We start from the raw sequence: 24695 nt of genomic DNA, 5'->3' as shown, positions 1-24695 counted from the left end.
TTATTTTAACAAATTTCCATTGTCTCCTGTATACTTTTAGTTCACCTCTTTTTTTGTGCATATTTCTGCAGGCCTCAATTTCTTACTGTGTTGTAGTCAATGTCTACACCTTGCAACTTACTGCTCTATTTTCTTTTTTTTAATGTCCCATAAATAGTAGTTTATGACCAAACAAATTATTTTCATCTCTAATATCTAAATTCTCTCCAGTGTCTTGTCTGTGAAGGAATTTCTTCATAAAATTCCTTTTCATGTTAACAAGTTGAAGAAAAGCTCTGTGTACCAGTCTGTCTCTGAATCTTTTTACTTTCTCCTTGAGAGTTACAAGTTCTTCAAGGCAAAACTGACTCTAGTACATTGCGTGTTATTTGTTTTGGCTTTCTGTCTTCTTCCTGAGTGGACCTTGTCCCAGTGAAATTCTAACACACTCTGTGCTCCTCAGCACCCCTTGATTTGCAAAGCATTGTTCCTGTTGGTAATACTAAACTGACCCTCTGGAAGCTCCACTTGAAATGGGTCCTTGAATTTCTGTATTGGAACAGTCTCCTTTCTTTATTTTACCTTGCAAGTCTTTTTTCTGCCTGGTATTTTTCGTCCTAAACACAGCCTAGTAAGTATTTTCAGGTTTTTTAACAGAACTGTATTTTACAGTCTCTTAAAAAAAAGATTAATTTTGAGTGGTGTGTTACAACTGAAACTTCTTAGTCTTTCCCCTTAATTGCAATTGCTTTCTAAATCTGCTTCTAAACAAACAACTTTTAAGTCTGCCATTCCCTGCAAGTGTGGAGACCAGTGATCTTTTACAAAGTGTTTCACACATCTTTTCTTAAACCATTTCTCCTTCCCACCTGCCATTTTGCTTCTTACTGCAGCAGTTGAATTCCCCATTCCTGTAGAAGAAAACTTGTGAGGGATTTTATCCAGGAACCCAAAGTCCCTGTTGCTGTATCGAGCAGGTGCTTCTGGGCCCAGGTTATCACTTTCTCATTCAGTTTGCTTTAATCTGGTCATACTGAGGGTCAGTATGTGATCCAGGAAGCAAATACAAGACCCTACAACTACAGGTGGCACACATTTCCATACAGCTGGCAGGAATGGGTCGGTGTGGGTATTGGATATGACTGCCAAATACCATAAATCTAGACTATGAACAGGTTATTAACTCATTAACAGACAAATTAATATAACTGTGTTTATAACAGTAAAGCTAATCTTGCATTTCAAAGTGCTAATAATTATTCTGTCCAAACCAGAAATGTGCAGCAAATGGTCAGCCATCACTTCCCTGGAGTTTCAGTCTTCCTATAAAGGCCAGAAAGTACTAAAGGGCAGTTTTCAACTTACATTTGTTGCGTACACCTGGATCATCTCAGGTGGAAGCCAGTAACTGTTGGTGGATGCCCTTTAAGTTTTGAATTTGAAAAAGTCAAGTACAAAGAGCTACTAATGTTTGCCTTTCTTGGAATCTTGACTGGCCAACTTCAGTTTCACTTCTTTCCTTAAGCTTAGCTATTTGCTGAATATTAAAAATAAGTGTTCTCTAGAGTTTTCTGCTAAATGGCTGTAGTTAAAGGTTAATATGAAGCCTTCTATTTAAACCTATTGGAAAGGGCCTACAAAACGAACAGGGACTTGTGAGGAATAATTATAAAGGAAAATTAATTCCTTGTTGAGTAAATATGAAGGATTAGCTATTGTAAATTAGCCTTGACAACTGTATCCTTGAAAGAGAGAACTATGTAAGGCCTTGAAAAGAGCAAAAGCAGACTTGCAGAGTAAATTAAATGCAATTAACTGGTGAGAATCTGTTTATTACAGTTCACTGTCTGGCTTGTTTTAAAAAGGCCACTAATTGTAGTTTTATATTTCAAGTTGTTGAAAATCTGCTCTAATATACTTCTTAGATGCTAGACTAGGCAAGCTTCTCCTACCATCAAAGAAAACATACCCTAAACCCCAAACCAGGGAGAACTGACTCCACAAGATGACTTGTATGATCAGTGAAAGATCCTTTTACATTTTGAATACTAAAATAAAATCTATCTTTCCAGAATAACCCAGTCCTGGCCACATTACTTCAGAGCCTTGCTATTCAAATCTTGCTATTTCCAGGGAATACATAAAGTTCTTATTTCTCAAAGAATTTTGGAAAGCTTGGTGTTGTCAGCAGTTCCCGTTTGTTCTTCTGTAGTTTTATTTTGTTGAAAAACAAACAAACATCTGCTTAGTCTTTCAGTGTACCAGAACAATCTAGGGGCCTGTCTGTAGTGACAGAGGCCGATGGGCAATGCCAACACTCCAGCAGAGCAGGATGGGGTAAAGCAGTTTGTTGTGTCTGCCCAGCAGATGTAAAGTCTGTGAAGGAAATTGCAGTTTCTAAGATAATGAGGTACAATTAGTGCCAGATGTGAATGTGGCAACTTTACAGTAAATAAACACAATTCTGAACAATGAAGCTATAAATTGAAGAAACTTTACCTGAAGGAGAGAATGCAAATGGAAGCAGAAGTTTGACTTAAGCTTCTGCTGGTTTGCTGTGCAAGTCAGTTCTTGTGTTACAGATATGCTATGCTGTGGCATCTTCATGAAATATGGTAAGAATTACAGAATTTTTAAGTCATTCCTTAATAAAAACATTGCAAGATAAGTGACTAAAAATCACCTGCAGTAAAGCTGAGGATAAAGTAAGCTGATTACAAAAAAATGCATCATACGAAATCTGATTTCCTCTGAATAGACTGTATGGTGATTTGCTGTGTGAATGCATCTTGTTTTTTTCTACTAGAAAATGTGGTCTGACATGAAATAATACTGTGCAGAGACTCTTAAAGAAATTCAAGCTGACCCTGGGCTTTTGCCAAGCACTCTGAGAAAGGTCAACATACTGAAGTCGAGCTGCAGCGTTTCACCGACTTGAGAGGTCAAGGGAAGTGTTGCATAAACTGACAAAGCATCTGAGCAAAGATTCTGAAAGCTGTTTTTGGATTTCGATTTCTAGATGCTGACTCACCCTCCAAATACCAGTATTTTCTTAACAGCATAGTTGTGGGGGATCTCAGTGAAGATTTGTAAACGTGGCTCATCTGAACAGATGTATTTCAGTATTTCATGTGCCCTCGCTCGTTCAGTGTGCCCAATGTGCCTGCATGGCGCTCGTGCAAATGGACATGCCAGGCAACAGCAACTTCTCAAAACAAGTAAAAGCGGGCATCTCTCCCTGTGCGGGTCTCCTTCATACTTGCCACTTAGAAGCCCCTTTATGGGTACGAACTCCCAGAAGTTGTGTCATTTTGCCCATTGAACTGATACACCCACAACCAGCAGTGTCTTATTAACAGAGCCTTGAGTTTCGTAAGGCTGAGTAACTACAGAGCTGCTGAAAGCACTCCAGTGGTTTGAAAGCTTGTGGCTTACAGTGCAACTGAAGGTGTTATTCGTGTGAAGTTGGCCTTAAATTCTTCTCGCTAGCAATGAACTACATTCTAGAATTCCTCTCTTTTCAATGTCTTCTTACTCTTGTATACTCACCGATGTCACGGTAGGATCTTATTACATTTCCTTTTCTTTGCAGCCAATATATGAAGCTTTAAGTGGTGTTTATAGGGTTTTAGTGTTCCAGTCACTGAATGATTTAGTTCGGTCATCATCCAAATATAGAGCATTTAATCAGACGTAGCACTTTCTGGCCGCTTGGCGCTGGGAACCCCTTGTTGTCCAGAACCCAAGTATTTATAACTAGGTAAGCTTGCTGTCATCAGAGACCTTCTATTTACAGTGCTCAGCACGCTACGTGACACAGCGCAGCTGCCACTGCCACGGCGGGGCTGCAGGGACGCGGCTCCCGGGGCGCTCCCGCGGACCCGACCGCGGGCAGCCGCTCCTCCCCCGCCGCTGTCCCCGCCCGGCCCCGCCCCGGCAGCGGCGGCGCCCGGCGGCCTCTGACGCGGGCCCGTCGCGGCGCCGCCATCAGCGGGCGCCGGCAGCGGAAGCGGCCCCGCCTCCGGCCCGGCCGGCGCGGGCAGCGGCCGCCATGGGGGGGGTGCGGGCGGCCGGGCGCAGGCTGCTGCGGCGGCTGCGGGGCGCCGAGGGGCTGCGGGAGACCTGCCGGCAGTACCCGCTCTCCTGCTGCCTCCTCCTGGCGCTGGGCACCGCCACCCTCCTCCTCAACCGGTAACCGGGCGGGCGGGGAGCCGGGCGCGGGCGGCGCTGCGCCTTCTCACGCAGCGGCTTTTCCTTCCTGTGTGTCTGTAAGGTATCTCCATGTTTTGATGGTCTTCTGGTCGTTCGTGGCTGGGGTCGTCACCTTCTACTGTTCCTTGGGACCGGACTCCCTCCTGCCCAATATTCTGTTCACAATAAAATATAAACCCAAGGTAAATATGCCTGTGAAGAGTCTTGTGCTTTTAAAAAATAGGATAAGGTTCTATACGGAGACAATTCTTGTCTAATCGTAGCTGCTTTCAGAAATATTGTGCGTCAGTACAGCTCATACATTCCTACTGACAGGTGTTTTGTGGCAAATAGATGATGGTTAAGAATTCTTCGCATGTTTCTGCATAGTCCTATCAAATCCACATGTGGCTGCAAGGCGGTTGTTGGAGTGTCCAAGGATGTTTTTTCCTCCTTCCCTCATTGTACATTTTGAGCGTTTGAGTAGCATGCAGTGGAGAAACTATGTTGTTGTTTGCTCCCTTAATGGGGCTTTTTCTTTTCTAAAGTTGCCCTCCTTTTGGCAGGCCAGTGGTGAGTCTTCTTTGCTCACTGTAATCAAGATTCTCTAAGCAGTGCTGCATTTCAAAGGGAAAAATATTCCCAAAGCAAATTGCTCTTTTCTAACTTACAACAATTCAATGTAGAATTTCATAGGGCTAAAAAGGTAAGAGTTGTAATAGTTCAAGGCTATAGGTAAGGCAGAGAAACCATCTGGTCTGTTACTGGACTGATTAATGTATGGTGAGGTGAGTGGAGATGTGAAAGGATATCTGTGTCCTCTCTGTTTCAGCAGAAGCAATTTTTCTTTTAAGATTCAGTTGTTTTTCATGCCATGCTTTGTTATCTTGTTTTCCTGCTGGAAGAATAAGTTTGTCTTTATTCAGTTCTCTGTAACAGCATGCTCTGAAAGGAAATTCACAATATTGTCACTATATTAATAGAATCGTCATTTTGGAGAATGTAAGCTTGTCCAAATCTCTTAGCAGTTGGAATTGCCGGAGCTGTTTCCCCACGGTCACAGTTGTGCTGTATGTGGCAAGGTCAAATGCAAGAGGCACAGGTAAATTACATATGTGGCACTCGTAAGCTTGGTACTGCTGCCAGTTGACACATCACAGTAGGAAACCGTCAGTTGCACATTGTTACATAAACTTCTCCATTCTCTCCTACAGACCTACTTTGCTTCTGGAAAACTATCAGCCATGGCTGGATCTGAAAGTGCCTTCCAAGGTTGATGCGTCTCTTTCGGAGGTAATTGGTGCATTGTTTCCTTAGTACATTCTGTACATTCAGTACAAATTCTGCGGGTTTCTATTACGTGTCTTTGAAACCTTTTGTTTCTGGTGCCCTAGATGGTTCACATGTACCTTGCAGCTATTTTAGCTTGTTTCTGTAAAAGTCAAGTCAAAGGAGTGTTTGCTGGGAGCAGGGAGCGAAGATGGCCTGCTTTTAAACACGGACTGCTTGTGTAGCAGTGCGCTTAGAACACAGAAGAAATGTCTGTAAATTGAGAATAATAATGGAAAGAACAGTTAAAATTGAACATGTCTGAGTATTAAGAAGTTAAGTATTTCAGCCTGCTTAGTTTCTTGTAGTTGAGGGTAAAAGATGATTTGCTCCAATTACAAAAGTTCTGTGATGAAGATGATAATTTGATGGTAGGGAACCTACAAGAAAGATGGAAAAAGACTATTAAAAGAACGTGGGGGAATGGATTCAAACTGATAGAGTAGGTTTAGATTAGATATTAAGAATAAATTCTTTACTGTGAGCATGGTGAGGTGCTGGAACAGGTTGCCTAGAGAACTTTTGGTTGCCCTATGCCTGGAATTGTTTGAGGCCAGGTGGGATGGAGCAACCTGGCCAAGTGGAAGGTGCCCATGGCAGGGTGTGGGAACTAGATGATCTTTAAGGTCCCTTCCAACCCAAACCATTTCATGAATCTATTTAAAATCATCAGACAAAGCTGTAACAAAATCTGTCCTAAAAAAGAAATTGCTGCATTTACTCAAAGAAGAATAGCATATGTATCTTCTGTAGTAAGATTGTAAATAAGGAATTTTGTTTTGTTCTAATCTCTTTGAAAAAGAGCTGTTTGAAGAGCAGTTTTTCTTTGGGCTTGGTTTTTGCTTATTTCCTTGATTAGCAATTGATGAAATGTATTGGGAGCTAAACAGATAAGCTTTTTGTTTTTTGAAGCTAGGAAAATACACAAGAACATATATGGATTAATATCCATTTATTTAGAATTCCAACTTTGGAGTTCTGTGGTAGGAGGATGAAGAACTGGCATGGCAGAAGTGAGTCAGTTTTTGTGTGTCAGTTCTTGCCATTAACAGCACGCTGTATGAAGTCAGAGCCGTGTGTATCTGTGGCATAAGCTAAAACTTCAGTTCAGCTCTGTGAGACGTTGTCCCAAGCATGGCCCACTGAAGGAATGGGAGGAGAATGAAAACATTAAGGAAGGAATGGACAGTTGAGGAATGTTTTTAGAAAAGAACAGGTAACAACTTGTTGACTTCCTCTAGTTGAATGAAGTGACTTCTTCTGTGATTTCAGAAATAAACATTTATTCTTTTAAAGCTACTTTATCTATTTTTTAAACTAAGTTTAAGTGCATTAAAATGACAATATTGTTGAATAGAATTTCAATAGACTCTTGCTTTAATAATAGAATGTAAAATAAATGCTTCTAGACATTTAATATTTTTAGGATTTGGGGTACCAAATAGCTGTGGCAGTCTAACCAAGGATGTTGTAAATGCTGAAGAACTGGAAATTTTCTTTTTTGGCTTAAATGGGAATTTGATGTTGAAAAGGGTCTTTGTAGTATCTCTTTTCAAGTGATATGAGTAGATACCACAGTTATCTCCTTGGCATTTTGTACATGGTTGCTGTAGTTCTGCTTTTACTGAAATAGTGGCCTTTTCTTTGCTGTTACTTTTCACTTCAGTGACATGTCTGAAGCCCTGCTTTATTTAGCACTGCAGATGTGGGTTATGTGTATCTATGCCCGTGCTTCTCATTCCTTTACCTCCTTTGTGTGTTTAACTGGAGGGAAGAATCAGGCCTGAGTTCTGGACCTTCCCAGGGCAGCGAGCCAGGGTCACCCTCCTCGATGGACCCAAACAAGTAATCTGAGCCACTTTTTTCACCTGTGTTGGACAGATACTGTTTGGGATGAGAAATCTCATTGCATGGTTCCTCACTGCAGCTCCTCTCTACTGGTAAAAGCTCCTCTCTACTGGATGAGAAATCTCATTGCATGGTTCCTCATTGCAGCTCCTCTCTACTGGTAAAAGATAGCAAGGGGTTCTGCCCACACCATATTCCTCTTGACCACCTGCTCTGAGGATGCAGCATCTAATGCTGGCCTGGAATTGGATAGCCTGCTTCAGGTTGGAAGGAGAGACTGCTCTTATTTTCTTTTGTGGGTTAGTCATACGTTAGGGAGAAGCTGATACAGTGTAAACTGAATTAAGGTTAATTAGATTCTAAAGGAGTGCTGAGTGCAGCCTGTTTCTAAAAAGCAGTTCCTTCAAATACTTGGAATAATTTTGGATTTTTTTTATTATGTTTTAATTTTTCTAGTTCTTTTTTTACAGCTTGAAGAATTTTGGTAATATTCTCATTTCCAAATGTTTCTAATTTGAACCAGGTGTATGACCTTCAAGCTTGTGTTTTCAAGTGCTTTCAGAATAATTTAATACACACTCAAATCAGAAGAAATCCAAGTTTTCCTCACAAGTATGGATTTTTCTTTTTGGATTGTGATGATAGTTTGTCTCACTTTGCAAATTCTTAACCTTAGCAGCCTTGTTTTAGTCTATTTAGCTGCTGTGCCTGGTTTAGAACAAAAACATAACCTGTGCCTGGACATTCCTCCCCATGCTTGTTTGTTGTTATAGTTGAATGCTAAACTGTCTCAACCATGCGTCCATCAATATTTTATAATTTGGGCTGCATCCTGCACAAAAATAAAGCAGTGACCTAAGTATAATTTTGTTTCCAGTTTCTAATCCATTTTGCATTATGTTTGTTTCTTCAATGTTTTCTTTCTTTTTGAATTAGGACATTATATCAGTTGATCAGTTTTACATTGTGTATAATCCAGGTGCTACAGATTGTATAAAGGAGAATATAATCCTGTTGTTCTGTTAATGAATTTATCTTTTTCTTTGCAATCTCATTTTGGCTATGTGAGGGATGGTTGCAAGTCAAGTCTGTAGAAAGCTGCTCAGCTACTCTTTATCAGCATGCTGAAAAAAAAATTTCACTGTATCAAGGTGCTGCTGTCTTTTGATCTCACTTTTTAAATTCTTCTCAGGTTCTTGAGAAGATTGTGACTCGATTATGGGATGAGAAATTTTTTTTGTTTTGTTTTCTAAAAGCAAGAAATAGACAAATGTATGACAAGAAATCAGTTATTGCCGGAATGTGCTCTTTGCAAGTCCTGAGCTCTTGCAGTAACAAAATGGACTGTATGCTTTCTTATTGGAATGGCTTGTTCTACCCCCAGGAAATAGCCTCAGCTGTCAGGTTGTGCTGTCTTTTGAGGTTTTATAATTGTTATTGTGGTTTATATTTCAAATCATTGCTCCTTTCTGTTCTAATTGGGCTTGGTAGTTCTGACCTGCTACTGATTCAGTCATCATTCATCTCTACAGTTACTCCTCCTGACAATTGGAGTCAGTTGTGTGGCAGTCCCCAAAAAGCTTGTCTCAGCAGCAAAGACTGGCTAGCTTGCAGTGTTGCAGTGCATGCTAGAAAATAATTTCTTTTTTTTTTTTTTTATTACGCTACTGCTTATATTGCTACCTGCTGCATTTGGCTTTACGTTTGTAATATTTTTCTAATGCCAAGCTGCCCATGCGTAGTAAAACCAATAATTTTGCAAAATGCTTGGAAAAATAGGTAGATTTTAAATTAAAAGACTCATCATTTGTATTTAAAACTGGAGAATTATACTTTACAGACAAGGAAATGGCTTATCATTAGCTGTCATTTTTTGAGGTGTCCCATCTACTTCATTGGTGTGTGTGAAGTGTGAGCAATTGAGTCTGAATAATATTTTTGTTGTTGCTAGAATGGAAGTGGGTACACATGTCCTGCTTCCCCAGTGCTTCATGAAAGTGCAGTGGATGATGTGGCCAATATTTTTCTTTCCAGCAGAATCACACTGACACAGTCTGGAATGCTGATAGGGTTGAAGGAAAAACAGTATGGACTGCATGCCTTGAAATCCAGTTAGTGGCAGTCAATGGCTTGTTACTTCTTGAGTGCTTCGATTTTTGCAATGGGGATGATTTCACACAGTAGCTGTGCTTTAACTTCTGTACAGCACCTTGGTGGAATGAAGCATCATACTTAACTGCTTCTGCCATGCCATGTGTTTAATTAATTTGCAAGTAGGGGCTGCTTTCTGTGTCCTCACATTTTTTATTAGGGTCATATAGGTAACCTGAGTCCTAGCAGAACTTGTCTCACCTTCTGATATCTTGAGTGGCGATAAGTGGACTCCAGTAAAAAGGGCATTTTGAGTTAGTTGTCTGTCTCTGAGTATGCTGTCTCTTTGCCTAGTGGGATTGTCTGCAGTGTTCTGTGTAAGCAGTACCATAAAGCTTGCTCTTACAGTGTGGCTGTGGAAGAGAAACACTGGCAAGTCTGTAAAATGGTTCATCTGGCACTCAGTTACTATAACATGGGATGAATCTGAAGGAGACTTTGTCTTCCACTTTTGAGTGGGAAGGGTCATCAGGTCTTGCACCTTTTTTTACTTTCCTTGCTTATTTAATAACCATGGGAAGATGAATCTCAGAACCATGTTTTGCTTAGGCGGCAGTAAGGATCAGATCTCTCACTCTTGGAAACAATTCTTCTAGTGCCTTCAGAGGCCTCAATAGGACTATAGAGGAAGAGAGGACCAAAAAATTATGTTAGCATCTGATGAACTGAATTTGTAGTGGCACATTAATGGAAAGCTTGATAGACAGGCTCTCAGTTCAAAAGCAGCAGTCATAAATGAAGAAAGCTGTTTCAAGAGAAGTTCATTGTATCCCTTTGAATGCGCTGTTCCGTGCTTGAAGGCTCTGCAAGTGCACTTTCCACTCCAAACAGAAGATGCTCTGCTGCTGTTGTTCCTGATGGAGAGGCACAGAGGAAAAGTGGAGGAAGAAGGAAAAGGGCTCCTTTAATAGACAGATGGATTTTTTTGCAAGCTTTCTGTAAGGCACTTCTTCTGAAGAGTTCACTTTGAGCCTTGAAAGAGGTTTATTTTGTTAGGAACTCCACATGAAGAAAAATAGTGTCATAATACCTGTGAGACTGAGATTTCTGTGGAGTAAATTGGTGGCTCATGTAGTGCTATGGAAGGCATCAGGGAAATTGGTTTAAGTAGTCTAATATACTGCTTTTAAGGCCAATGGCCTGTGATTTCTGACTGGAGCTGGATGAGGTCTCCTTTCTGTTGTCTGAAGATTACCTTCCATAGAAGGTTCTCTGGGATTTCTTAGTCTCTTCTAGACTGGGAATTGAAGCATCTGTTGTCATTTCCCTCACCTTCCACCCTGCTTATAAATGGAAATACAAGATGGGGGGTGGGAATGACACAGGACAACATGATACAACATTTAGCTTATGCATCCATCATTAGCACATGATGGTATTACAGTTTCGAGATCTATTACTGCTGTAGCACGTAAGGGTAGGAGAAAAGACACTGATGACTTTGTGTGGTCCATAACACAGACATCTAATGTTATCCCAAGCTGCAAAACGTCTGTTCAGAGAGAGGGGAAGAAAATCACTGAAGTGGAACAGCTGGAAAACAGAAAGTATCTTATCCAATCCGAGTAGGTGATATTCTTACTAGTGAAGACAGAAAAGAGTATTCATGAGCTGCTCAGGTCTGAAGGGTTGAGAAGAATTAAAAAGGCCATGTGTGTATCTTGTTGAGTATGCCTTTATAATCATGAGAGGAGCAGAGGCATGTAATGCCCTAAAGACAGTATAAATTTAGTAAGTCTTGAATTCTTGCAGTGCATACTGTGTGAATGAGTGCAGCAGCAGATCTTGTAAGACGAGTAGCACTTATTGTCATGAATGACACTTGTATATCAGCTGTTACATTCAGCTTTCCTTTCTGACAGGCTTCATATTTTTCTTTGTACACGGTGGCTTTGAAAAACCTTTCCTTCAGCAGAACATGGTGAGCAGCCTCACATAGCAGCACGCGTATTCTCTCTTACTCTCCTCATCAGCGTTGACGCTGTTGGGGATAAACTGATCTCTAAAACACTGATTCAAATTAAGGGAGGGGTTGCAGTGGGAGAAGGTAGTGTGGGTGATATCTTGGGGCTATAGTGAAGGAAGAGGAATCTTAAGAAAACATCATCCGTCTGTCTCCTTCCTTGTTACGGGTAGCTTTCATAGGAATTGCTTTTTATGACTCTTCTTTTGCTTTCTTTGAGAGTGGTGAGCATACAGGAATGACTGTCCCACCTTGAAGGTGGAGGTTTGGGTGAAAAAGGATGGAGGTGTGTGTAAGTGTAGTATGTAACTGTGCCTGTGGGATGCTCCATGCTACATCAGAAAAGAACAGGGACTGATCTGAAAATTTAGGGATGGGCTGTTAAAGGTAAGATTACATTTTTTGTGGCGTTTGCCTGACAGTGGCCATGGCACTGTGCTTCATGTTATTATAATACCTGTGGCAGATGTTTCTTGTTGATATCTGATGAAACCATCACTTTGCTGTTACTTGCCCAAAGTACTGATTACAATGCAAAATGGTTGATCTAGCAACAGGATCACAACTTAGACATTTTTATGTTTCATCATGTATAAATTATGTCCTATGAGTTTTGGAGAGTGTTTGTGATGTTAACTCTTCTATCAGGGATTTGTAGTAAACTGTTTATTTTGTAACATGGTTGCCTTTGTTCTGCACAGGTGCTTGAGTTGGTGCTGGAAAACTTTATTTATCCATGGTACAGGTACGAGCTTTATCTAAAAGTTATTTTTAATGTCACAAATATTTGTCAACCTGCTTAAGAAGTTGACACCTGAAAATAAACATTTCTGTTTCCTTAGTGAAAGATAACGCATACTTTTGAGTGCTATGAATCATTGTTTTATTGTGTCTTAGCAGAATAGAACAGATCTTTTTAATAGTTTAGTTATAATAGAGGTGGTTCTGAAATTCGGATTTCATTAAATAGTATATTTTTATATGTTCATTTTGTGATAACTCTTACTTGGAACTAAATACAGATTGATGAAAATCTGTGTAAAAATTCAACCTGTCACTACCTGCGAAATTTACTTCCTGATTAGAAGCATACTGATCTATCACTTTGCTTAAAAAAAAGAAAAATAACTTTGCAGGGTTTTAAAGAAAAGATGTTTCAAATATCTATGCTTCTTGGAGATCATCTCATAAATTTCCAACTTTTAAGACTGTCGGTGATTATTTTGTGCTGAATAGAATAGTACTGTGTAACTATTAAATGAATAACTATTAGTGAATAGAGAAGAGACTATGGCTGATTATTTTTTCTGTGTTATTTTTTTTCTCTTGGGTTTTCTTCCTTGTACTTTTATATATTAGTTAATGCTTCACAGTACTTTGTAAGAAGATATTAAAGTATTTCTAACTGATGATGCTGGCATTAATGTGTTAAAAAAACATCTTGCCTTAATTCTGAATTTGACTTTTTTTATTGAATGGAATGTTCAATTTGTCCTAAAAAAAGTATGGTTTCTTTTATTTTTACTCTGTGTCGTTTGGATTTTTCTTCTGTCTCTGTGACCCAAAATTTACTGTTCAGATTTCTTTGCCTCTTGGGTTTTTGATTGTGGCCAATACCTCCATGTCCCATCTTTAACTTTGTGTGTTGAATATGCTGAAGTGTAAAATTTCACTGCTGATGCAAACAGCAGAGGGAGCTTTAGTACCACGTGTTGTGAATGCAAGTTGGAAATCTCAAGGTTTTAAACTTTTAAATACAGAAAACTAGAGCACGTGCTATTGGGTTGTTGATAAAGTAACAAAGGTAAGGCGACCATCTCCTATATTGCATGATTGGAAAACACTTTTTTCTTGGCTGGTGGAAGGTGTCTTTAATGTCTTTATTATGGACTGACAAGAAAACTTGGCTTCCATCAATTAACTTACCTCTCTGACACCCAAGACAGTGGAAGTCTGGAATACATCATCTGGTGGGGATAACAATTCACCATATATATAATGTACAGTTAGAAATGCAGTGTAAAATACACTTTGCATGAAGCCAGCCAGCCTACATTCTGCTCCATCTTGCCCTGGTGAGCAGTGTAGGTGTTCCTGCCCTGTCGTAAGTTCTGCATGGCTGCACCTCAGGATTTTGAACTAGTTCTGTAAATTCACACCATGCTGAAGAAATCTAACAAGCTTTCAGTGAACCTGAAATACTGAGAGTTCAGTGAAGCAATTCTACAGGAAACAGCTTGGTCCTGAAAGGCTTACTGGTTTCAGTTTAACAGTAGTAATGTCAGATCTGATCCTATTTAGTCTAGACATTCAGGTGTTTCCAGCAGGGGTTATGCAGGGAGGCCTGAACTGTGTCTGTGTACCATAGTTTGAGAGCTGGCTTGTAGAGCATGTCAGCTCTGACTTTTCCTACTCTAGCTGTACCTGCACTGCTGGCAAAGCTCACATTGCTTGGGAGTGAGGATTCATGCATCCAGGACATGTTTGTTTCTGAGCAAATAAACTTCACTCAGGTTAATTCTTCCCAGAGCCTTTGCATCCTTGCTGTCCTTATTTAGCAGCGTGGCTGGGTGAGCACTAGCAGGCAATTCATACTTGACAGATAGACTGCTAAAACAGTTGGCTGTGTTCCTTTGCAAAGAAAAATTTGGGCATAAATCCTTGGGCTAGCTGCTCTGCCTTTCGTGTGAATGGATTTTTTACAGAAGCTACCTCTCTTTTTTATTATTATTTTTTTAATTGTTTTTTTGTTTTATGTGCTGTGCCAACTGATGCCGTCTTGGACATTATTGTTACTAGGATGTATCTCAGTGAGAAGCCAGGGAAGTGTAATGTTACAGGGTGTGTTGCAAGATAAAATAATGGATTTTTTGCTTAGGAATAAAAGTGCTATAAGCATATAAAAGCTGGTTTATGTTTGTTTCATTAATAAACTGTGTAAAAATTTCTAATTTTTTATTAGCAGCTTAAAATTTAAACAGCTCCTAAATTTAGACCACTTTAGAGGAATGAGGGTTAGTGCTTAAAGTCCAGTGAACTTTACTGCAATAGGTAATTTTTGTTTTTTATTTTTTATATTTTATCTATGTGCATTTTTGTTTTTTTATTTTTTAAAGTATTTATGCTGGTCATATTAAGATCTTTTTTTTCAACCGTGTGAGAAGAATAGAGCACAGTTGTAAGTAATCCCAAGTCTGTAGAGCTACAAAACATGGGTCTAAGTCTTTTGCTTATGCTGTACAGCAAAACTATATAATATCTTGCTTATACGAATGTTACTTTAAATAGAGTTTAAAGTTTGAATGGCTCATCTGTGCTTACTAAATATTTTTGGTCATTAATGGTATTGCAAATCCAGTTCTCTCAGATTAGGACAGAATTCAGTAATTACCACATTTTTTGTAATACATTGCTATGAAAACATTTTTCTTTGATAGTGACTAAACACAATGTTTTCATATATGGAGCTGCTTCTATTTTAAATGGAAGTTCTTTTTAAATGCAAGTAGTGCATGAAAAATTCTGAATTTTTGTTAAGTTACAAACCATAGCTTTACATTTTTATTAGCTTGTGACTTATTTTCTACATCTTTTTGGAAGGAGTTAGCCAAGTTTTGTAAGAATAATTGACACACAGAGGAAAAATATCACTTTGTTATTTGTATATGATTTTCATTTATCAGTGAATCCCATAAGGCTTTGTGTGCAATAGCAGTTGGGTGTATCTCTCTTGAGACGTTCGACTTTGTAACTGTTTACCATTAATATTCCTAAAGTTCTGGGAAAACACAGCCAGCTTTTAAAATGTTTCCAAGAGGGTTATTTGGATTTTCCCCTGAGTCACTCTAGATTTGACATTTTACAGGTTCATGATGTTTTTTCTCCAGTCTTCAGTCTGCTGGTGATTAAAAGAATGTCTTTGCAAATCTGTTGTGAGAATATGTGGCATAAAATTGTGTCCAAGTTGAGCTAGCCAAGATACTAGTTATCCAACTGTCAATAAAATACCAACTTCTTGGTCCAAATTACTTCATTTATCTTCTTGTCTGTCAAGTGCTAGTAATACCGTAATACAGTTTGTTTGCTAATCCCTTGGCAATGCTAATCCCTTTGACAATGTGAGTATTTTCTAACCATATTGCTTATAAAATGTCAGCTGCTGATCTTAAACCAAACTTTCCCCTACAGTGTTCTTATCTGTATTTGATTAGCTCTTGGAGGATGGTTGTCATTCTTTTGCCAGGCTGCTTTCTTTGAGGTGTTTTTTTTTTTTTTCCATGCAATTAGTTACATACTTTGACTCTCAGGTCACTGGTTTCTCTAGTATATGTACCTGATTGTTCATCATCAACGTGCCTTTGAATGTTCTATAACCCAGGCTAAAAGTGCTGTAAAAGTTGAATGCTGAATAATGTAAAATGCTTTATGCATAATTTTAAAAACTATTTTTAAATGTCCTGTTCTTCCTTGTAGGGTTCTCTTATAATGAAAGTAATGTTTCTAATTACTACACTAATTTATCACCAAAAAGTGTGATGGCTCTTGCATATGATCATTAGTTAAAAATAAGTCAACTTCCTTTGTTTTGTCAATATTCAACTGTTATACTTCAGTTTTACCAATATATTAGTCATGCTCTAAAGTTCATATTAATAACTGATAGATTTTTGTTTTTTGCTTGCATTTTGTGGAATGCTGGCATTATGATCTTTTTCCACTCAGTTTAGTTACAGTTTCTTCATGTAAGACTTAGTGTATTTCCTGTTTTCATTCAGTTTTCCAAAAAAGTTGTGGAGTTAGGTATTTTTCTTCCTGAATCATGTTTAATTATTTTTTCCGTGAATTTTCACTGAACATATTTTATTGCAGTGGATGGAAACTGGCAAGCCAGATTAAAAGTTTGGATGATATTTTGATGTAGCTATTTGGAAATCTATTTGAATTCTTCTTTGCTTCCAAGCAGAAGCCACTTTAAATAATTTCAATTTCCTTTATACCATTGAGTTTGGATGTGTTTCCATGTGTAGAAACTAGGTTAGATTTTACTCAGTCAAAATCATGCAGATAGTATATGACAGCAGGAATTGGTAGATCATTGCAATTTCCTGATGTTTTTCGTAAGCCATTGTGTGCACGGACCTTGTGGGAATGCTGTGTATTTTCCTCAGACAGAAGACTGCTGACTCTCTGGTAGCATTCATTTCAGTTCATTCCATCTGAAGTATCACTGATGAACGTTCTTATTCTTATGCTTTTAATAGTGCCAAATGTATTGTGGTTGGATTAATAGAAATTTCTTTTATTCTGTTTTCTCATATGCCATGGTTTGAAACACTGCAGAAATATTACTGATGATGAGTCCTCAGTGGATGAACTGAGAGGAACACTACGGTTTTTTGCATCTGTCTTAGTTCGGAGAATTCACAAGGTAAGGTGACTTAAAGGTCTTAGTGTTGGTTTTCCATCAAAATTAATTGATATCTATCTCTTGTGAGTTCTTATTTTTTTTTTTTTAATTGTGATTCCGAAGTCAGCCTTACAGAGTAGGTTGTTTCTAACCATCTGAGTTACTTCTTTGTGGTATCTACCCCACCTTTCTGGAGGTCATCCCCTTCCTAGCTGTAAACCATCTCTGAAGATTGATCATTGGAAGTGTTCAGCATTGTGTTGGATATGGCTTTGAGCAGCCTGTTCTGGTGAAAGATGTCCCTGCTGTGGGCAGAGGATTGGAATAAGTGATCTGTGAAGGTCCCTTGTGACTCAAACCTTTCCCCAGTTCTTGCAAGTGGATGTATTTATTACACCAGTGCAAGGCATTATTAAAACCTTGTGATCTTTTAGCTGTCTTTTGATGACTTAATCCATGTGGAAACCATTTTGAGAATTACTGAAAAGGACCTACTAGAAAATGGTGAGCTGTGTTCTAGCTTTTGCTTGCTTGTCTTCTTAAAATGCAAACAAGGCCCTTACGTTGTCTATAAAGAATAGACTGTTATTAGGTGACCAGGTTACTGTAAGAATTAAAACAGATGTGGTTCTTACATTAATGCAATTCTTCAGGAGCATTTTGAGTGCTAAAGATTAGAAGTTTTTATTTGCTGTGTTTAATCTATTAGCGCATACATTATATTTGCTGTGTTTAATCTATTAGCATATACTTTTTCTGTATGTGCTCTTTAACAGCACAACTATTTCCTGGTAAAGTGCTTCAAGCTTGTTTCACAGGAACTGCTTCTAACTTTTTGGCTGTTCTAAGCAGAAAGGGTTGCTAATTCAATTTCCAGAATTAGTCAGTGCTGGCTTCTCTGTTGGAGCCACTACCATGAATATGTGTCTTTTTTCCCCTCCTTACTAACAGCAATATTTTCTGAGCTACAAGTTGTACATGTACCCTGTCATGACTTATTAACAGCGTGATTCTCTCCGTCTTATATATCAAATCCAGATGACTTTCCTGTTTACTCTAAATCAGGCATGTTGCTTTTTAAAATGAACACAGGGGAAGATTAGGAAATCCATGTAGCACAGACATTGTATGGAGATGTGAACGTGGAATAAAGCTTCAGAGTGAAAATCTAGACCAAGGTCTTAAAATTTAGTTTGGAGTTGTAATACTTATTGGTGTTAGTTGCATTGTTCATGGATCCATTGTTGACTCAGAAAGTGATCATGTCTCCTGTATTGATCATGTAATAAGGTATTGATTGGGATATCTCAAGTGAGTTACAGCATCTTGAAGTAGTGTTAATTTACCATCTTTGCCTTTGACAGTGAGGATTTAAATGTAGTATCTTCAGATCTCTGGGTAGGCAATATGTGCAACAAACACTCAAGACGTGTGCCAGTATTAAGCACTGTCAGGGGACCATACGTAATAAGGTTCACCACAGAAATACATATGTTGAGGAGAAATTCATCATCATCAGTTGAAAAATAAAATAGTTGTATACCTTTGCCAAGCAGCCGTACTCTGTTTTGGATTTATTATTAAATGCTTGAAAGCAATAGTTCTAGCTAATAGAGATAAAATGTTTAAATTGAGGAAGAATTGTGTAAGAAAACACAGGTTATTTTTTCATTTTTTTAGATAAAATCTTTATATTTTTTGCCAAATCATATTCTACTTTTGAATTGAGACTTAAAATTGCAAATTGTTTTAATGAAAAGAATGCTTCTGTTTTCTGTTTAAAGCTGCCTAGGTCGAAGCATGGTTGTTGAATGAAGTTAGAAGCACTACAGGCCAGTCAGCTCTTAAATGTATGCTGAAATACTTCAAATCTGGATGTTTTTTGCTGTGGCCATTTCTGGATTGGTTATGGATTTTGAAGGGAAAGGCAAGGGTTATACCATGCCTTTGTACAGTGTGGTATAGATAACCCTGCATCTGATTGAAGTTTTTGACAGAAGTTCACAGTGTCTACTGCAGTGTTGATAACCATTTCTTTAGCTGTGCTCTTTGAGTTACCTCTGCAGGAAGAAACACTGCCCTCTCCTTATAAGCCGTAGGAAGCTCTTAATTTCTAGAAATTACTGTTGGAATGTGAGGCACAAAAGACAGGGTTTTCCATTGAAAAGCAGAAGCCTGTCCTTCTGTGCTTTTAAACAGGAGCTGACCTTACTTTTAGGCAGCTCCAGTCAATTGTACTGGCTTGTTGGAGATGATCAGGTCAGGTCATAGCTGTGCACCTCAAATATTATAGGGGAGTGTGCAGGAATATGTAATATTCTCCTTGTACAATTGAATAAAAAACACCAACTTTTCTCTCAGCTCTGGTGGCCTTTGCAATTGCGTTGTCTCTTTATTTGTCTGGAAAATGCTGTATCAAGGGATTCGTCCATTAGGAAAGAAACTTGTTCAGAATTCTTAGATTTTGAACATTCACAGGTGTATGTTTTTGCATCTCTGAGGTGTCTCTTTTTTAAAATAAAGAGTATGCAAAGTGCAAATCACCTTCTTAGGTGAGTTTTTGTGAAAACTGCCGCAGGTGATAAAGAATCCCTTGAAACTGTACAGGCTGGGGATTGACTAGCTTCAGGGAGAAGCTGTGCTTGCTGCGAAGACCTGGGCCCATAGTAGGCTGTGAGCTGAATGGGAGCCACCAGTGGCAGCTTAAAACACCAACACCATCCTGGACTGTAATGACAGGAGCAGAGAAAATCACGGAAAGTGATTATCTGCCTTCACTTGATGCTCTTTGGATGGCATCCAGGATACTAATCCAGTTTTGGGTTCTTCTTTACAAGAAAGTGGCGCAGGTTCAACCAAAGGGCCAGCGAGATTATTGGGGCTGGAGGATGTGACTGTGTTCAACTCGGGAGGTTCTCAGCACCAGCTTGGATACAGCCCTGAGCACCTTGATGAGAGCCTGTTTGGAGCAGGGCTAAGACAACCCAAAGTCATTTGTGCCTGAATTGTTCTCCTTTCATTTTTGTAGCCACCAAAGAAAATAGAAATGCAGGACTCTAGTACAATCCTTGATTAAATCATATGTGGTTTTTGTTTGGCTTATGATCACATGGTTTTGGTTTTGGCACTAATGGTCTTTTGACTCTGTAACTCAAATTCTCTTTGGGTTCTGCCATCACCTGAAGGGTGACATTTTTTCTGCCTGTGAGTAGGAAGGCTTCTCTTTGGTTTTAGTCCTTGTGGACACAACTGCAGAGTGTTAAGGCATGCAGGTGTTAAAGCAGAGCAATAGTTAACTTGATCCTTTTGTTGGTGGTCAACCCATCAAACTGGGTTTCATATACTGTGAGTCAATAGTCACACTGCCTTGCTATATTTATTACAATGAAAAAATCATAATGGGAATGTGTTGACAATAAATGTGTTAACTGTGCTGTTTATGGCATTTAGTTCTATGTTTTTTATATGCCTTGGCAGAAGAATGAGGTCCCTGTTAGTTCAACTAGAGAATTTTGAATTATTTCTTAATGGTTGATTTTATGGTTCAAACCGGAACATATCAGCAAATTACTATGATTGATGGTTGTCTGTAATAAATCTTTTTGGGGAAAAAATAGAACAGTTTTGGGTTGATTTTGAAATTATTCTCTAGGTGGACATTCCAACAGTTGTAACGAAGAAGATGTTCAAGGCAGCAATGAAACACATTGAAGTAATAGCCAAGGCCAGGCAAAAAGGTAATGTCAAGACTTAATATGTTGTCAGTTTCAAAGGCCAAGTATTAATATTCTTTTATGCATATTCGAGATTATATTGCTTTGTCTTTTTATCCTTATGGCCTCTTTTTTTAAAAATGACATCCTTTTGCATTTTTCTTCTGGTGGTTGCGAAGGCAAGTAGGGAAAATGTTGAAGTACATATTTGTATTCTCTGTTTTGATTTTTATTGCCCCACGATGAAAATACTAAATTTCTCTATCTGTACAGGGGTGAACAGGAATGTGGGTTTTGTCTATTTAGAGCAATCAAGATCATTTAGGGATGCTTCTTGAAGTTTTTCCTTTATATTCCAAATGAGCAGTTACAGATGAAAGGATTTGTACATCTGTGCACTGTACCTCATGGCTCTTCTAGATAGAATGATTTCAAATCTGCATTAGTGAAGTTGTAATATGTTGAAAAGCCACGGAGAGACTTTGAGCAGAAGCATATGTTATCCAAGATAAGAGTATCTTCACAAGCCTAATGTAAAAATTATATTTAAACTGCACATAGAAGAAATATTTGGAAACACTTGCTGTTGTTATTATTTTTTTCACTGGCTGTGTTCCACCGTGCTGTATCTACTAAATGTGGTTTCATTCAACTTTTAAGTGTAAATGTTTACTTTAACTGGAGTCGTGAACTTTTCTTCTTTCCCTCCAAACGTCTGTTTGATATCCATAAATACATGCCATTGGTCCTGTGAGTAGTGTTAAGGATTAAGATGAGTAATGACGTTGTAATCACGTTGGATGTCTTTCATGGCACAACAGCAATTTCAAGATAGTAGATAATCTTGCAGGGCTGTTTATGCCAAATTTCATGTTCCCTTTGATTTCTACTAAGGAGTTGGAAACACTTTTCTTTAGTGGTAAAGAACTATATTTTAAATGTACAGCATTGAAAATATAGCCATTTTTTCAGTGTTTTAAATAAAAAGACTTGTTTCCTAAGGGCAGATATGTGAAGTAGCAGCTGAAAATGACTTTTAGTAGCACTTTCTAGTAAACATTGCTAAAGCAACCACCGCAATACATGGTTCAGAGGCAGCTTTCAGACCCTGCTTTGGTTGCTAGTTAACCCTAGCCTTTTCTCCTTATTTTCTAAATCCTTTCCAAGCGGATTGCTGTTAGGGAGCATTTCCTTTTTTCCTACTCTTGTTACTCTTACCTCTCTTAGTAATTCCTAATTGCACAGACACCTCCACAATTCATTACCTGTCCTTGCTAGAGGGTGCATTCCTTCTCTCTGCTTTTAGTGACACCAGCTAGACAGATTTATCAGGTGATATATATTCTTGCATCCCCTCTGTCAGCTGATACCACTCATGGGTTTTGGCTGTGAAGGGCAAGCCAGCAGGCATCTCTCATATGCTGGGAATAAGCTTTAACTTTGAGGGTAGCTGAGGAATATATTACACACCTCACTATGCTTGGTGGTGGTGTTGGCATGGGGCTGTGCCACATTGCTAGTTCAGCTAGGTGTGATTTATAGCAGCTCAGTTCTTGCCTTTGAAGCGATCTGAAGAAATGTAACATTGTTGCTTCTAATTAATATCTGTCATTTCTAATCTGATAAAGAGGTATTCCTTCAATTCCGCCGTAATTTAAGAGGCAGTACTGTAGCAGATCCTCCTGCAGATTTTGGCTTGATTCACCCTGTGTTTAAAATGTATGTTCCTTCATGTTTGTTTTCAAGTGTTCTAAGCAGGAAAGAGATACTACAGAATTGAGTAAAAGTTGACGTTGGTTTCAAATTGTGTCGTAGGCCAAAAAAATGGAGATCATGAAGAAGGTCAGGAAAAAGGCAATTAGAGGCAGACTTTGCATGATGCAATTTTTTTGAGAATCCAGATGCTGAGTTTTTATATTTAGTTTATATATATATATATAAAATTGAATATATAAATAAAAGTTTATATATTTTTAATATATTTCTATAGAATAATAAATGACAAAGCGTTCTAGATACCATGCAAACTGCTATTGTTTGGTGAAGGAATTCTTATTTCAGTGTGAGAATTTATTTTTACATAGCTAGGCTTCAAAGTCTAAGCCAAGGTTCTTTTGTAAAGTTTCAACATTTTATCCCTTTGGCAGTTGTGCGTGTACTACAAATACTAACTTTTTAGCTCAAACAAAAACCAATTGCCTTTTGTTTACCAGTAAGAAGAAGCTGAAGCAACTCTGTAATGTTGTTTTTTACTTTCAGTAAAAAATGCAGAATTTTTGCAGCAAGCTGCTTTAGAAGAATATGGACCAGAACTGCATGTTGCTTTGAGAAGCCGAAGAGATGAACTTCACTACTTAAGAAAACTTACTGAACTTCTTTTTCCTTATATTTTGCCCCCAAAGTCAACAGAGTGCAGGTATATAAATTACTTAGAATTGTGTTTTTTAAAGTGTCTCCATACTGTGTAGTACAATGATTTTGGAAAGTGAAGGAATGAACTTCACAGTCACCTTCCTCCTTACCCCTTTTTTATGATTCTTTTGGATTTATCTTTAAAATAGCATGCTTATGGTATTATTAAATCCTAAAATATTTTCTAGTAGTATATGACAGAATTGGAAACTTCACTTAGAAATTTATGTAATCTAATATTGCTTTGGGTTTTTATTTCCTTTCTTTTATTTTCTTTTCAGATCCCTGGCCCTTCTCATTAGAGAGATTCTCCCTGGTTCAGTTTTCCTTCCCTCAATGGATTTCTTAGCTGACCCTGTAAGACTTTGGAGCACAAGAATAATCTTAATTTATTCAAAATTACTGTTTACCTACTAAGTATGTTATGGTAAAGCAAATGATGTGCAATGACTTACTTGCTGTGCATTTTGACTAGATTCGAGAAAAAGAAATCTTGTGGCCAACTGTTTTGTTTGTTCATATGAATTAACTCACTGAACTGACTGAAATAACAGTATTGGTGTGATCTCTTAAGCATGTATTTTTCAGTGAAGGATTACAGCTCATGTCAAATGGGAGAATGCTGTGCTAGTGTAAACATCTACAACTTACTGTTGCTACATTTAAAAAGGGCTCAATTACTTGAACTCTAGTTCTGTGGATCTTAATAGCAGTCTAAGTAACCAGCTTTTTTTTTGCATCTGTATCAAAATAATTTTTCCCTTAATTCTGCAAATCAAGAGGCATTTATTTCTGAAGCTGCAACACTGCCATCCTTGTTTTTATATATGCATGTATTTTATTAGGCAAAATGGCAGTGCTTATGCAGGCCTCACCTGGCTGCAAACAGAAGGTACTATAGTGTGGAAGTATTACTAATTCATTAGATCTGCACTTGGAGTAATAATACTTTGGAGGCCTTTCTTCCACTGGGTAAAGAATATTTCTGTGCGAGTCTCTTCAGAAATTCCCTGACTTGTAAAACCTTGAGGAGACCATTGAAGGTCAGTTCTCAAACGTGTAGTGCCAGGCTTTGCTTTTTTACATGTATTAATATACTCATGTTTAAACTTGGGTATAACATAATATTGAAATAATTTTAATCTAGTTGTTGAGTTTCTTTAATAATATTTTTTCTTGTTGTGTTGTGTTTCTTGCAGGATACTGTCAACCATTTACTGCTGATCTTCATTGATGATAGTCCAGTGAGTACTGACAGAGTTAAAACAGTGGCATTTTGATCACCCATGAAAGAAGCTTTCTTATGCAGTTGTCATTTTTTTCTGCAGCCTGAGATAGCAACTGAGCCTACTTCTTCATTGGTTCCATTCCTTCAGAAATTTGCTGAGCCAAGAAATAAAAAACCATCTGTAAGCAAAGGCAACCTTTACTCCCTTTCCTGTTTTGCATAAGTGTTTTACTTTACCTGCTGATTTTGTTCTGCAGCTCTTTGCGTTATTTATGTACTGACTGAAAGTTTGAAAGTTGGCTGACTGCATTTTTAACCTACTCAGGTACTGAAACTGGAGCTAAAGGAGATCAGAGATCAGCAAGACCTTTTATTTCGGTTTATGAACTTCCTCAAACAGGAAGGGGCTGTCCATGTGCTGCAGTTCTGCCTGGCTGTGGGTAAGATTGCAGACATGTGCTGATGTTACTTGAT

At 38.3% G+C, this 24695-nt stretch overlaps 1 protein-coding gene across 6 annotated transcripts in view; it reads left to right on the top strand.

Annotated features, from left to right (window-relative positions):
- The first annotated feature begins 3979 nt into the window (after positions 1 to 3979).
- The window catches only part of SNX14 (sorting nexin 14), a 47933-nt gene continuing 27217 nt past the window's right edge, over positions 3980 to 24695 (top strand). For 2 of the 6 annotated variants that reach the window (XM_068183980.1, XM_068183979.1), the window contains exons 1-12: positions 3990 to 4170; positions 4253 to 4373; positions 5196 to 5272; positions 5385 to 5463; positions 12163 to 12206; positions 16802 to 16889; positions 20521 to 20605; positions 22841 to 22997; positions 23275 to 23350; positions 24193 to 24237; positions 24322 to 24402; positions 24547 to 24661. In XM_068183980.1, the coding sequence (XP_068040081.1) occupies positions 4031 to 4170; positions 4253 to 4373; positions 5196 to 5272; positions 5385 to 5463; positions 12163 to 12206; positions 16802 to 16889; positions 20521 to 20605; positions 22841 to 22997; positions 23275 to 23350; positions 24193 to 24237; positions 24322 to 24402; positions 24547 to 24661 (1108 nt within the window). In that variant the 5' untranslated portion in view covers positions 3990 to 4030. Of the gene's footprint in view, positions 4171 to 4252; positions 4374 to 5195; positions 5273 to 5384; positions 5464 to 12162; positions 12207 to 16801; positions 16890 to 20520; positions 20606 to 22840; positions 22998 to 23274; positions 23351 to 24192; positions 24238 to 24321; positions 24403 to 24546; positions 24662 to 24695 lie in introns of all 6 variants that reach the window. The other 4 variants (XM_068183983.1, XM_068183981.1, XM_068183984.1 and 1 more) reach the window with 4 other exon arrangements.

The sequence above is a fragment of the Anomalospiza imberbis genome, chromosome 3 (genome assembly GCF_031753505.1).
Source record: "Anomalospiza imberbis isolate Cuckoo-Finch-1a 21T00152 chromosome 3, ASM3175350v1, whole genome shotgun sequence".
Lineage (NCBI taxonomy): Eukaryota > Metazoa > Chordata > Aves > Passeriformes > Viduidae > Anomalospiza > Anomalospiza imberbis.
The sequence above is the reverse complement of the archived record's forward strand: the minus strand, read 5'-3'. Positions and strand labels throughout refer to the sequence as shown.